Consider the following 14,654-nt stretch of genomic DNA (forward strand, 5'->3'; position numbering starts at 1 on the left):
TTATCTCCCTTCGGCGAAACCACAACAATACTGGAACCAGATTCCATACTTACAGTGAAGGGTAGGATACCCGGTGGCGGTTAAGGGAATAATACAGGGAATGGAGAAGCACTTAATAATTCCAGGACACAGGATGGCGTAGGGAAAACCCCGATGAAATTGAAGGACGACGAACTCCTTAGCGTCCTTAGAGTGAGCTGGCGACAATCGAAGCGGATTGCTTGATTTTCGGCACCGACGTAAACATAGAACCGCTGAGTAAGTAACGGTTCGCTGCCGCGCCAATAAAGGAATTTGACTGAGAATCGGCCCATTAAGGGGGAAACCGATAAAAACTAAACATGCAGTAGAGAGATGTTAACGCGGTCACTACTGCGAAGAGAATGGTTATAGTGTGCGAGACTTGTGGTGGAGGGCAAGGGCCCCCCCCTTGCCCCAATGGGGCCCCTTACTGAGGATAAGCGTTGCCCAGACCCACAGAGTGAGGATTTTAATTTCGCAGTAGAAATATTCGCGCTACGCGAGAGTATCCTAGTGTAAGGAGTACCGAAGAGTTTGTATTCTTCGGAACAAATGGGAATTGTGGAGACGTAATTAAGGGGTCCACTATCACCTAGTGTTGGACATGAGTTATACAAATATTGGAACAAAAACAGAAATGAGAAACAGGGCGGAGGAATCACATTCTTGGCCAAGAAAAACTTAAATGTGACGAAGGTTACAGAGGGTAAAAACAGTGTGGAAATGTTCATGATAAAAGTTGAAGATAGCGACATGAAAAGTAGAAAGTTTGTGGTGATTTATGTGCCCCCGAAAAATGGGCTCTTGGACAGAAAAGCGTTTAAAAATGTTAGACAATACAAGGCATTCAGTAAATGAGATACTGAAAGATGGAGGTATCCTGGTACTTATGGGAGATTTTAACTGCAAGGAAATCTGTTGGGAAGAGATGACAGTGAAAGGTAGAGAGGAACTACAGTGCTCGACAAAATTCGCGCCTGCTTAGGCCAGACCGGGCGCAAACTATGGCGAAAAAATGATGGTCATTTTGATGGTGAAACAAAGATGTCAGAACTCGCGCCTGCCTGTATGACGTCACTGCATCCAAGGACGATGCGACCAGGGAAGCTGGAGCGCGTCAGTTGCCTCAGGGCATTCGTGGAGGTAGGGTGTGTGTGGCGTTGTGCTCGTGAGGGGGCCAAGTTTTGTGTCGCATTTTTTTTTTAATTTTTTAACCTTTTCAGTTAAAAAATGGCTCCGACCAACCATTTAAGCAATGAACAGATTGCACAGGTGCTAGTATTGAAAGATGGAGGCCATGGAACGAAAGAAATAAGTGACTTGATGAACATAAACCCTTCCACAGTGCGCAGATGGATAAGGCGTCGACTCCAAGAAAACAGTGGTGCAGACCCAGTGCCTAGAAAACACACTGGCAGGCCTAGGAAAACTTCCCATAGGGCTACTAATGGCCCTATGGTGAAGGGCTACTAATGGCCCTATGGGAAGTTTTCCTAGGCCTGCCAGTGTGTTTTCTAGGCACTGGGTCTGCACCACTGTTTTCTTGGCGTCGACGCCTTATCCACCTGCGCACTGTGGAAGGGTTTATGTTCATCAAGTCACTTATTTCTTTTGTTCCATGGCCTGCATCTTTCAATACCAGCACCTGTGCAATCTGTTCATTGCTTAAATGGTTGGTCGGAGCCATATTTACACTGAAAAGGGAAAAAAGGTAAAAAAAATGCGACACAAAACTTGGCCCCCTCACGAGCACAACGCCACACACACCCTACCTCCACGAATGCCCTGAGGCAACTGACGCGCTCCAGCTTCCCTGGTCGCATCGTCCTTGGATGCAGTGACGTCATACAGGCAGGCGCGAGTTCTGACATCTTTGTTTCACCATCAAAATGACCATCATTTTTTCGCCATAGTTTGCGCCCGGTCTGGCCTAAGCAGGCGCGAATTTTGTCGAGCACTGTATGGGGAAATGTATTACTTGACATGACTATAGAATATACAATGACACAATGGGTAAATGAAAATATCAGATATAGAAATAATGAAGGACCACTGAGACTGGATTTAATATTTACAACAGAACCTGAAATTGTGGATAAAATTGAATACAAGACACCATTTGGAAACAGTGATCACATACTAATTGAGGCTGAACTAAAGGAAGAAATACATATGGAGAGAAATGAAAAATATAGAAAAGGAAGACTGATGTACAAAAAAAAACAGACTTTCAGAAATTAAAGAAATTCTTTCAAAATTCTAATTGGGAAAAATTCTACATTGAAGAGACAAAAGTGGAAGAGAAATGGACAACCCTGTTGGAAATCTATAATAATGGAGTGAATAAATACGTACCAAGACAGAAACAAGAGGTGTACATTAAGTGTTGGTTCAACAAAAGATACAGTGAGGCAAAAGACAGAAGATATAAAACTTGGAAAAGATGAAGATAAAAAAAAAACTGGAAAATGGTAAATATATATCAACCATAGAAAAGAATGTGTAAAACTGCACAAAGAGGAAAAAATAAACTACAAAAACGACATCATAGAAAAATGTAAAGATCAACCCAAACTTAACTTTTCCATAGATATGTGAATGGTAAACATAAAAATTAGCAGGAAATGGTGAAAATACACCAAGGAAATGCAGAATACACAGAGGATCTAGAAATAGCTAAAGTCATGAACAAACACTTCAAGTCGGTTTTCACTAGAGAAAGAGTACAGCATTGGGACAAAGGAAGTGAAATGTGATCTCCCCCCCATGAGGGAAATAACAATAACACAAAAAGAAATAATGGATCAATTAACGAACCTTGATGTTAGGAAATTACAAGGCCCTGACAGAATTGCAAATTGGATACTAAAAGAATGTAAAGAAGAATTAATGGACAAAATATATAACATAATAAGTTGCTCACTCAAAGAAGGAAAAATACCAAAAGACTGGAAAAATGCCAACATTGTACCAATATATAAAGGAGGAAACAAAGAAGAACCAACAAATTACAGACCAGTCTCCCTTACAAGCACTGTAGCCAAAATTTGTGAAAAAATGATCAAGAATAGATGGATAAAACACCTGGAAGAAAACAATATAATAAACTCAAGACAATTTGGACTCAGACAGGTACGATTATGTGCTACGACTTTAATCTGTTTCTATTCAAGACTAACTGATATAATACAAGAAAGGGATGGATGGGCTGACACTATGGTCACCCAGTACCAAACAGAATATAAAGAAAATTGAAAGAATCCAGAGAGCAACCACAAAAATTCCCCCAGCACTTTCAAACCTGTCATATGAGGAGAAACTGGCTAAATTGAAATTACCGACTTTGGAACAAAGAAGAGAAAGAGGCGACCCACTGACCATCTACAGAATCATGAAAGGCACAAAAGTCCTTGATAGAGAGGACTTACTAAATTAGGATAAGAGAAACACAAGGGGACATGAAAAAAAAATAAAAAAGGATAGTTTTTGAAGTCCTCAAAAAAGAAAAAAAAAATAGTTTTCCACACAGAGTGGTAGACATCTGGAACAAACTGGACAAAACAATAGTGTGTGCAAAAACCATACACAAAGTTAAGAGGAAACTAGACACTGCGAGATACAAAGGAGGGACACCACAAGCATAGTTCCCCTTCCCATAAGATACAACTAGGTAAGTACATAAGGGCTTGACACAGCACAACCACATGATTCTATTCATGCTAAGGATGTGCAACCCATCTTCTATATTTTTTGCACAAGGGGACAAGGAAGGAGGTTCACTGTGTAAATGAAGCAGTCCTGCTTTGGATGTGCTGTGTCCTGCTGCACTGGTTCTGACCCAGGCAGTGGGCAGGAGACCGTGATGACCCTTCATACCCTGAGAAACTAAGATGCCCCATTGTTTCATCATGTAGCAGCTCCCATTCTTCATCCACTTATCTACAGAGCAACACCATCCACTAATCCATTCATAACCTCATCTCCATACATTCCTATCACTTGCATACTCTCCTCTCCTCTCTATTCTACTGACATACCATATGCATATGGTCTCTTACAATCTCCTTTATTCTTATGTTCTTAAAGCTCTTTTCCAAAGCTTTTTTCACCCATCCATCCATTTCATTCTAGGACTTTCTTTTAAGCACATTCCACTTAGAGTTTTTGCTGGCACATAGGATACATCCCTATTTCACAAAAAATTTAAAGAAACATTATTAGTTTTGTTTCTTCATCAATCTAGTGAAAGTTATTGAAACAGGGCTTTGCATTGCTATTTTAGTAGGAACAGCAATGAAGATAGCATCTTAACAGTGATACCAGTGGCATTATTGTTTATTTGACTACAATAGCATAACTCTCATCTTAATTTCCTTGGTAAATTATGATATAAGTATTGCTGTTAATACAATACCCCCACTACTCATTGGACTATTGCTCAACACATTCCACCCCAGTTCTGTATCCTAGTCAGAAGAATAAGCCAGAGTCAAACTCTTGAAGTGTATATCTGCTTCTATTAACCAAAAGAGTACAGTTGAGAGAAAAAAAAAGCCCATGGTATATGTATGTATGTATGTATGCATGATAGTGTTAGAATAATTGTTGTTGATGAAGATCTGTTTTAGCCCCTTAAGTTCAGTGTGACATGGACCTTTTCCAGTCAATTTATCCACCAGAAGATGGTTGTATATAACAACCAAAAGCTCACTATTGTATCTTTATTTGTGTCAATATACCATGGGTCTCAGAAGACTTGTATTTAATTTACCTATGGAATATAAGACACATAAGACAAATAGAAAAAACAACCAAGAAGATTGTTGAAACTGACTTAGCCCTGGTCTTTAACAAGATGTGTCTACAAGAAAATTTACTACCAAAATATATTAATAATATATATATATATATATATATATATATATATATATATATATATATATATATAAACAAAGGGGAATGTACATGAACATACACTGACAGCATCATAGACATGAAACATTGGAAGTCAAGACCATTGTAAATATAGGATTCCCTGTATATACATGCAAATAACAATTACTTTTTACAATCACAATTGATCATTTACTTAGCAGTGTAGTTTAGCTAATTTTTTCAACTATTACCTGGTAATATCTCACCTTTCCTAGAGAGAGAGAGAGAGAGAGAGAGAGAGAGAGAGAGAGAGAGAGAGAGAGAGAGAGAGAGAGAGAGAGAGAGAGAGAGAGAGAGAGAGAGAGAGATAGAGAGAGAGAGAGAGAGAGAGAGAGAGAGAGAGAGAGAGAGAGAGAGAGAGAGAGAGAGAGAGAGAGAGAGAGAGAGAGAGAGAGAGAGAGAGAGAGAGAGAGAGAGAGAGAGAGAGAGAGAGAGAGAGAGAGAGAGAGAGAGAGAGAGAGAGAGAGAGAGAGAGAGAGAGAGAGAGAGAGAGAGAGAGAGAGAGAGAGAGAGAGAGAGAGAGAGAGAGAGAGAGAGACACACACACACACACACACACACAGAGAGGGAAATGATACCTCATGAAGGAACTTACCATTTTATGCTGTGCAATACAACATTCTGCTATCCGCAACCACAATCTTGGGTTGCAGGTATGAACTTTGATGACCTCCATCAGAAATGTGAAGGCTCTGTCTGGTTTATTCATGTGCAGAAGTGTTATTCCCAAATTGTAATAAATCTCCCATTTCACTCTGCTTCCAAGCTGATAAAGAGGTCGATTCGAAAAAGGTTCATCTGCAGAAGAAAAGTATGATTTAAAGGCAAAAGAATTAATATGAAGGACAATGATTTCTTTACTTCTTAGAAATGCAATAAATGAAAGAAATGGAGCTGTAACATGTTGATTCAAGTAGATTCCTCTACATATGTCTATATATTTGTATATATACATACATATTTATATGTATGTATGTATGTATGTATGTGTATATATATATATGCCAGGTCTCTACCCCATACAATGCCATCAGCATGATCATCCATTCATATAGTCTCCTCTTTGCATCCATTCCCAAATGCCTATTTCTCATGACACTTTTTGATCCCCCAAGGCTTACTAGTTTCTATCAGTCTACAACTTACTTCCACCTCCACTCCTCCCTTTCATGTCACATGCAACCCCAAATACCTAAAGCTAACCACTTCCTCCAGCCTCTCTCCTTTAAGACTTACTTCCAATTTGCTGCCATCCTCTCCCCTTGCACATCTTATCACCTTACTTTTACCCACATTTACCTTTCAACTTTCCCTTGTCATATATCATACACCCTCCCAAAATCTGTCACTTCCTTAATATTCCTCCTCTGACCCGCCCACAAGCACAGTGTTATCAGCACACAACAACTGGCTCACCTCCCAATTGTTTCCATTTTCTTTAACCATCTCCAGTCACCTACCCATTACCCTTGCATTTACCTCTCACTCCACCCCCTCCATGTAGATGTTGAACAACCGCAGCAACATGACAAACCCTGGCAGTCCCACCTTTACCTCAAACCACTCACTCTCTCCAATTCTAATTCTAATACAGGCTATACTACTCTCATAGAAACTCTTGGCTACTCTTAAAAGCTTTCCTCCAATCCCATATATCTGCAATACCTCCCACAGTGCCTTCCTGTCTACCCTGTCATAAGCCTTTTCCAGGTCTATAAAGGTCCAAAAAATGTCCTTACCTTTTCCTAAAGCCTTCTCACATATCTACCTTATCACGAAAATCTGATCCACACAATCCCTATCTTTCCTAAACCCACACTGTTCCTTATCAATTACTCCCTCTGTTCCTCTCCTAATCCTCTCAATCAAAACCCTCTCATAAGCATTCCCAACTACACTCAACAAACTGATCCCTCTAAAACTACTACATTTACACTTGTCCCCTTTTCCCTTATAAAGCAAATCTATATAAGCCATCCTCCAGTCCTCTGGCACTCTACTTTCTCTTAGATAAACATTAAACCTCACCAGCTAGTCCACCATCATTGTACCTCCTTTCTTTAGATACTCTGCATGACACCTATCTAACCCAGGTGCCTTACCTGCTCTCATCATCTTAATAACTGCTTTCACCTCATCTTTACTTATTTCTCCTACATTTTCCTCATTCAACACTATCATTTTTAGCACCTCCCACTGCAACTACCTTTCCCTCACATTTAGCATCTCCCTAAAATACTCTGCCCATCTTCCTGTTATTGTTGTCTCCTCCATTATCATCTCTCCATCTGCACATTTTACCTTTTCTTCTCTACTTAATTCAGTAAAGCTTTTTATATTGATATACATTAGTAATAATATTTGTATATAACTCCTGAGTCATCAATTTAGGGTGAGTAATGGCTGCTAATTAGCAGCAGAACAGATTATATTTCTATATGTAAAGACAATAATAGTAATAGTTTTTCCCAGTGTCATTGTGTAGACATTGCAAGTCCGTCCATGTGACATGGCTCACTGTAATGTGAAGTTATGTACATACTCAAACTGCTTTCATCTTTAATGATCTATTTAAGGAGTTTGATGTTTTTTTTTATGTAAAAACTACTAAGTTGAAAGGTGAAAGATGTAGGGTATTTCGCAATTTCCATCAAACTTATAGATGTCAGTAGTATACTAATAGGAATAGGGAGTCACTGAAATATTATATCAAAATATGGGGAGCTACTAGAAATATTTGTATTTTTATGATTAATTCAACTTTCCTGCTTATAAGAACATTTCTGATGTTGTGAGGTAATGACGCTTTGTCCTTTCATATACCCCGTCTGGGGTATTGGCTGCTTGTTATTGTGGCAAAGTAGCATGCAGTCGATACTTTAGGGTCTATATGGGGCGCCCCTACGGACCAGAGCCACACATCATTTTGTCTATGATAGAAGAAATTCTGTTCATAGAGAAATGATCACACTTTTATACTACGACTGTCCCTCCGTTATGCTGTCCCCCAACCCCTTGTTGCTGTCCTGTACCATTTCTCTGAGTATTCTCTTTCTGATTGGGGGAATTCCTTGTGGTGGGGGAAAAGAATACTGCCACCAAGTTTTCCCACTTGGATCGTAAGAGGCGAGAAGAAAGGGACGGGGAGAGGGACTAGGCATCCTTCTCCCTGTAGCCCCAAGGGGCAAATTCCTAAATCAAAAAGAAAAGGCATAAGGGGTGCTGGCGGGCCTCGGGCCAGCACCCTAAGGTTTGGGTCTTTTAATGTGCGTGATTGTGGTACAGATGAGAGTAAAAGGGAAGAGATAGGTAGTATGTTTGTGAGAAGAAAGTTGGATGTGTTGGCTTTGAGTGAAACTAAGTTGAAAGGGAAGGGTGAGTGTATGTTTGGGAGTGTAAGTGGGAGGTTATCAGGAGTGAAGAGAGGGCGAGGGAGGGAAGGGGTGGCTATTCTAGTAAGTGAGGAGATAGGTAAAGGGATAGTGGAATGGAAGGAGGTTTCCTCAAGGATAATGTGGATGAAGGTGAAACTGGGAAAGGAGATGTGGGTCTTTGTAAGTGCATATGGGCCGGGCAGTGAGAAGAGCATGGAAGAAAGGGAGGCCTTTTGGATAGATTTAAATGAGTGCATAGAGGGTTTAGAAAGAAATGTCAATGTAATAGTACTGGGAGACCTTAATACTAGAGTGGGAAATGGTCCAATCGATGGAGTGGTTGGGAAGTGTGGAGTTCCAGGAAAGAATCGTAGTGGAGAGTTGATGGTGGAGATGTATCTAGAAAGAGAGCTGATAATAACAAATACAGTGTTTCGGAAGAAAGTCAAGCATAAGTACACATGGGAGAGGGTGGTGGAGGGAAGGGTGGTAGATAGAGCGCTAATGGATTATGTAGTGGTAAATAGGATTATGATAGGAAGAGTTAAGGATGTACATGTGCTAAGGGGAGAGGGTGGGGGAATATCAGATCATTTTTTGGTGGAAGGTAAGTTGAGAGTGGAGGATAGATGGAGAAGGAGGAAAGGGACAAAAGGTAGGGAGGTTCTTAGAGTGAACTCCTTGAATGAAAAGGAAAAGGAGAAGGAGTACGAAAAGAAGCTGAAGGAGGAGTGGGAGGGAGTAAAGGATAGAGCAGAGATGGGTGTGGAGGAGGAATGGGGATGGTTCAAGGAGGGAGTCTTAAAGTGTGCAAGGATGGTGTGTGGAACAAGAAGGACAGGGGGAAATAGAAGAAAGGGTAGTGAATGGTGGGATGAGGAAACAAAGAAGGTTGTAGAAGAGAAGAAGCGAGCATTCACAGATTGGTTACAAAAGAGGACAGGGGAGTCATATGAGACGTACAAAGAAAAGAAAAGAGAAGTAAAGCAAAAGGTAAAAGAGGCAAAGAGGAGAGCAGATGTGAAATGGGGTAGGAGTATGACAGAAAATTTTGAAAGTAATAAAAAGATGTTTTGGAAAGAAATTAAGAGAGGAAGAGGAGGCGAATCAAGTAGGGAAGAAAAGGTAAAGGGTACAGATGGAGAGTTGATAATGGAAGAGATGGCAGTGAGGGGAAGATGGGCAGAATATTTTAGGGAGTTGCTGAATGTGAAGGAGGATAGGGAAGGAAAGATAGCTGCAGTGGGAAATACGAAGAAAATGAGAGTGATGAGTGAGGAGAATGGAGGAGAAATAAGGAAGGATGAGGTGAAGGCAGTTGTAAAGATGATGAAAGCAGGTAAGGCACCTGGTCTGGATGGATGTCATGCAGAATGTCTGAAAAAGGGAGGTTCAGTGATGGTGGACTGGTTGGTGAGATTATTTAATGTTTGCTGGAGAGAGGGTAGAGTACCGGAGGACTGGAGTAGTGCCTGTATAGTTCCTCTTTACAAGGGAAAAGGGGACAAGTGTGAATGTAGTAATTTCAGAGGGATTAGCCTGTTGAGTGTAGTAGGGAAGGCTTATGGGAGAATCTTAATTGAGAGGATTAGGAGAGGAACAGAAGGAGTAATTGGTGAGGAACAGTGTGGATTTAGGACGGGTAGAGGTTGTGTAGATCAGATCTTTGTGGTAAGACAGATATGTGAGAAAGCTATAGGAAAGGGGAAGGATGTTTTTTGGGCTTTTATGGATCTGGAAAAGGCTTATGATAGGGTAGACAGAAAGGCACTGTGGGAGGTTATGCAGATTTATGGGATAGGAGGAAAGCTTTTGGGAGCTGTCAAGAGTTTTTATGTGAGTAGTAGAGCATGTGTTAGGATTGGAAATGGAGAGAGTGAGTGGTTTGAAGTAAAGGTGGGACTTCGTCAAGGATGCGTTATGTCGCCCTGGCTGTTCAACTTATACATGGATGGGGTGGTGCGAGAGGTGAATGCTAGGGTAGTGAGTCAGGGATTGGAGATGGTTAAAGAAAATGGAGAAAAGTGGGAGGTGAGCCAGCTCTTGTTTGCGGACGACACTGCGCTTGTGGCAGGGTCAGAGGAGGGATTGAGGAAGCTGGTGGCAGAGTTTGGGAGAGTATGTGATAGAAGAAAGCTAAAGATAAATGTGGGTAAAAGTAAGGTGATGAGATGTACAAGGGGTGAAAGTGGCAGTAGACTGGAAGTGAACATTAAGGGAGAGCGACTGGAGGAAGTGGATAGTTTTAGATACTTGGGTGCAAGTGTAGCAGGAAAAGGTGGAGTGAAGGTGGAGGTAGAATGTAGATTGAGAGAAGCGAGTAAATGCCTTGGTGGTTTAAAGAGTGTAATGAGAAATAGACATTTGGGAATGGATGCGAAGAGGAGACTGTATGAAGGAGTGATTGTGCCAACAGCACTGTATGGGGCAGAAACGTGGAACATAAGAGAAGAAGAGAGAAGGAGTTTGAATGTGTTTGAGATGAGGTGTCTGAGAAGTATGGTGGGGGTTACTAGGCTAGATAGAGTGAGAAATGAGGAGGTGAGGAGGAGAACAGGGGTGAAAAAGGATTTGGGAGAGAGGGTTGATGAAAGAATATTAGGATGGTTTGGACACATGGAAAGAATGAGTGAAGAAAGACTAGTAAAAGAGGTATGGAAGGCAGATGTGGAGGGAGTGAACATGAGGGGACGTCCTAGGATGAGATGGATGGATGGGGTGAAGGGGGCTTTGGGGAAGAGGGGAATGTCTGTTGAGGAAGGAAGGGAGAGGACGGAAGACAGAGGTGAGTGGAGAATGGTTGTATATGGATGATGTTGTGACTGCATGGGGAGAAATGGGCGGGGGGTGGGGGGTGGGGTAGTGTGTGTGAGTGAGTTTTGACGCAGCCCGAAGGGATTTCTCCCCGTCCTCTCCTTATATGCAAGGGGGGACGGAGAGGGGGGGTCGCCGATTAAATGAAGCGGCCTTGCTGTGGATGTGCTGTGTCCTGCGACACTGCTTCTGACCCAGGGCGGTGGGCAGGGTGCAGGGATGACCCGTCATCCAGGAGGTGCTCAGATGAGAGGAAGGGTGGGAGGGGTGTGGAGTGTATTTAGGGATGAAATGGGTGGGAGTGTTTTTATGCCTTTCCCTTTTTGGCTACCTCCCTTGGAAGGGGGAAAAAGCCTTGGTATATGTATGTATGTATGTACTTAATTCACCTCCCTTTCCCCTTTTTACTTCCTTCCAAAACATTTTTTATTACTTTCAAAATTTTCTAGTCATACTCTTACCCCATTTCACACCTGCTCTCCTCTTTGCCTCCTTTACCTTATGCTTTACTTCTCTTTTTTTTTGTACCTCTTGTATGATTCTCTTGGTTTTTTTTGCAATCAATCTGTGAATGCTCATTTCTTCTTTTCTACAACCTTCTTTGCTTCATCATCACACTACTCACTACCCTTCCTTCTATTTCCTCCCATCCTCCTTGTTCCACACATCATCTTTGCACACCTTGTGACTCCCTGAAACATCCCCATTCCTCCTCCACTCCTAGTTCTACTCTATCCTTCACTCCCACTCTTCTCTCAGCTTCTTCTTGTACTCCTCTTTTTCTTTCTCATTTAAGCAGTTTACTCTAAGCACCTCCCTACCTTCTGTCCTTTTCCTCTTTCTCCATCTATCCTCCACTCTCAACTTACCTTCCACCAAAAAATTATCTGATATTCCCACACTTTCTCCCCTAAGAACATGTACATACATACATATTCCAAAGGCTTTTTCCCCCTTACAAGGGAGGTAGCCAAAAAGAAAAAGGCATAATAACCATTCCCACCCATTCCATCTGAATACACTCCCCTCCACCCTCCCTCTTATCTTGGCACCTCCTGGATGACGGGTCATCCCTGCATCTTGTCCACTGCCCTGGGTCAGAGGCAGTGTCGCAAGACATGTACATCCAAAAATTTTCCTATTCTTCTCCTGGTTAACACTATATAGATTACAAAGGTGGAGCATGCCAAAAGGAGACCTTTTGGTCCATTGAAACCCTATCTACCACCCTTCCATCCACCACACTCTCCCATGTGTACTTATGCTTGACTGTTTTCCTTAACATTGTGTCAGCTATCTTTCTAGACACATATCCAATATCAACTCTTCACTACAATTTTTCCTGGCACTCCATACTTCCCAACCACTCCGTCTATAGTCTAAATCTAAATGTGATAAATGGAAATCAAGGATATAGATTAAGTTGGAACTGCACATGAATGTGAGTCTAGGTATGTTACAAAATTAGAGAATAGGAGACGTGACCCAATAAGCATTGTTTCTTTCTTGTATACTACAATTATGTAAATACAATTATATAAATACATCTCCTTTCCCAGTTTCACCTTCATCCACATTAACCTTCAGGAAACCTTCCACTCCACCACACACTTACCTATCTCCTCACTAGAAGAGCCATCCCTTCCCTCCCTCATCCTCTTCTCACTTCCGACACCCTCTCCATTACACTACCAAACTCAAAAGAACCCTTCCCTTTCAATTTGGTTTCACTTAATGCCAACACATCCATCTTCCTTCTCACAAACATACTATTTCTTCACTTTTACTCTCATCTGTACTATGCACCTTAGAGTTCTGTTTGTAAAACTCCTCCCAGGCCCTCTTCTGTTTTGACTTCTTGTAAGAATGCATTCCTTAGGGTTGCAGAGAGCAGGAGTTCTCCATCCTGTTTTAGCTGCTTTTACTACCCGAGTGGGAAGACTTGGCGGGAATTTTTATTTAAAGAAGTGGTACAGGATATTATCAAGAGGTGAGGGGACAGCATAATGGAGGGACAGTCATAGTACAATAAAGTAATGAACAGTAATTTACAAGAAATATAAATAACCAATTAAAATAAATGTAATTAATTCATAATACTTGGTAGGGAGGCATTTTCTCTTTACCATTTGGAAATGTTTTGGTAGAATAGGGCAGTTTTCAAGGTGCTGTTGGTTCAAATAATTTCAGGATTCTTGGATGGCTGCCTATAGCTTAGGTACAAAGCTGATGTCCTTCCCCTGGTACTCTTGATGAGGTACCAGAGATTTTCTATTGGATTTAAATTGGGACCGTTGCCCAGAAGTTCCTTTATAAAAAGGTATCTAGCAGTTATTAAGCCAGTGACACAGATTTTATGGTGTGAGCAAGGGCACCATCCTCCCATGCCATCTTAGCCCCTATGCAGCTGAAAGCCTCTGGTAGGTGGTCACACAGTAGCTCCTTATGATTGTTCTGGTACACTTTCTTGATGGACACTTCTTTTGTTGTGCACTATACCTCCCTATTACTCCGTCTACCAGCTCATAATCTACTCAAGAATTAAAATATTCTAACACCACAAAACTGACCTTCCTCCCAAAAAATTTCACATACTCATATACAACCACTTCAATTACACTTCCTTTCACCCAATCATGCAATTACAAATATCATCACTTACCAATTGCCACTCCTTCCCTCTATCATCTTCTTGCTATTACTTACCTACCACACTCCAAACTCCAGCTCACCTTTCCTTTCAGTTTCATTTCACTCAATACTACCACATCCATCTATCTTTCCACTAACACACTACATTTATTCACTTTTACTCTCATCTGTTTCACATCAATGACCCAATTATTAAGATTTTGGTTGGAATCCTCTCAGACCTCTTATGCTGTGAGTAGGATCCCTATTCCCCTCACTCTCTCACCAGTCTTGTGCTCCCCCTCTCTCTGTCCTATTTGTAGCCTTCCACTACATATATGGGAAAGCAATAGTAGCCTTCTTTCCCCCCACCACAGGGAGATAAGAAAAGATAGAGAATGCAGAATGGAGAGACAGCAATAATATCATTAAAAAAATAAAATAAAAGAATTACATTATAAACAATCAGGGGCAAATACAGCAAATATTATTAATCAGTAATCAGTAAATTTGCTCACCAATGCATCCCTATTTATAACACTGTTATCCACATATGCTGACAGATTGCACCACAGGATAATACTTTTATTTCAGCAACATTTCAATGCAATATCATTCATATCTGTATTGCTGTCATAGTAAGCAAGCACCAATTACAGTGCCAACTATTATCAGGAGGGAATACAAGGTTCAGTGAACTTTGGAATATGACTGAATATATACCTGCTAAATTAATCATTGCAATGATATCAAATGCATTTTTTTCCTATAAAAAGTGGTGTTCAGCAGGTATTTTGTTCCCTGCATTTCTCTCTCAACCCTTGACTGGCTTTTTTACATGAAAAAAAGCAAACTCGGGAATAAAGAATTATCACCTTA

The 14,654-nt window shown here is 41.0% G+C and overlaps 1 protein-coding gene across 6 annotated transcripts in view; it reads right to left on the bottom strand.

The window, feature by feature from the left end:
• The window catches only part of Not10 (CCR4-NOT transcription complex subunit 10), an 89,128-nt gene that overhangs the window by 48,917 nt on the left and 25,557 nt on the right, over positions 1–14,654 (bottom strand). For all 6 annotated transcript variants that reach the window (XR_012965958.1, XR_012965957.1, XM_076177960.1 and 3 more), the window contains exon 9: positions 5,552–5,754. Coding sequence is in view for 4 of the 6 variants with exons in the window: in XM_076177960.1 (XP_076034075.1) it covers positions 5,552–5,754 (203 nt within the window). In the remaining 2 variants the exon portion in view is untranslated. The remainder of the gene's footprint in view (positions 1–5,551; positions 5,755–14,654) is intronic.

Source organism: Oratosquilla oratoria, chromosome 3 (genome assembly GCF_046742065.1).
Source record: "Oratosquilla oratoria isolate Oo_2021 chromosome 3, ASM4674206v1, whole genome shotgun sequence".
NCBI lineage: Eukaryota > Metazoa > Arthropoda > Malacostraca > Stomatopoda > Squillidae > Oratosquilla > Oratosquilla oratoria.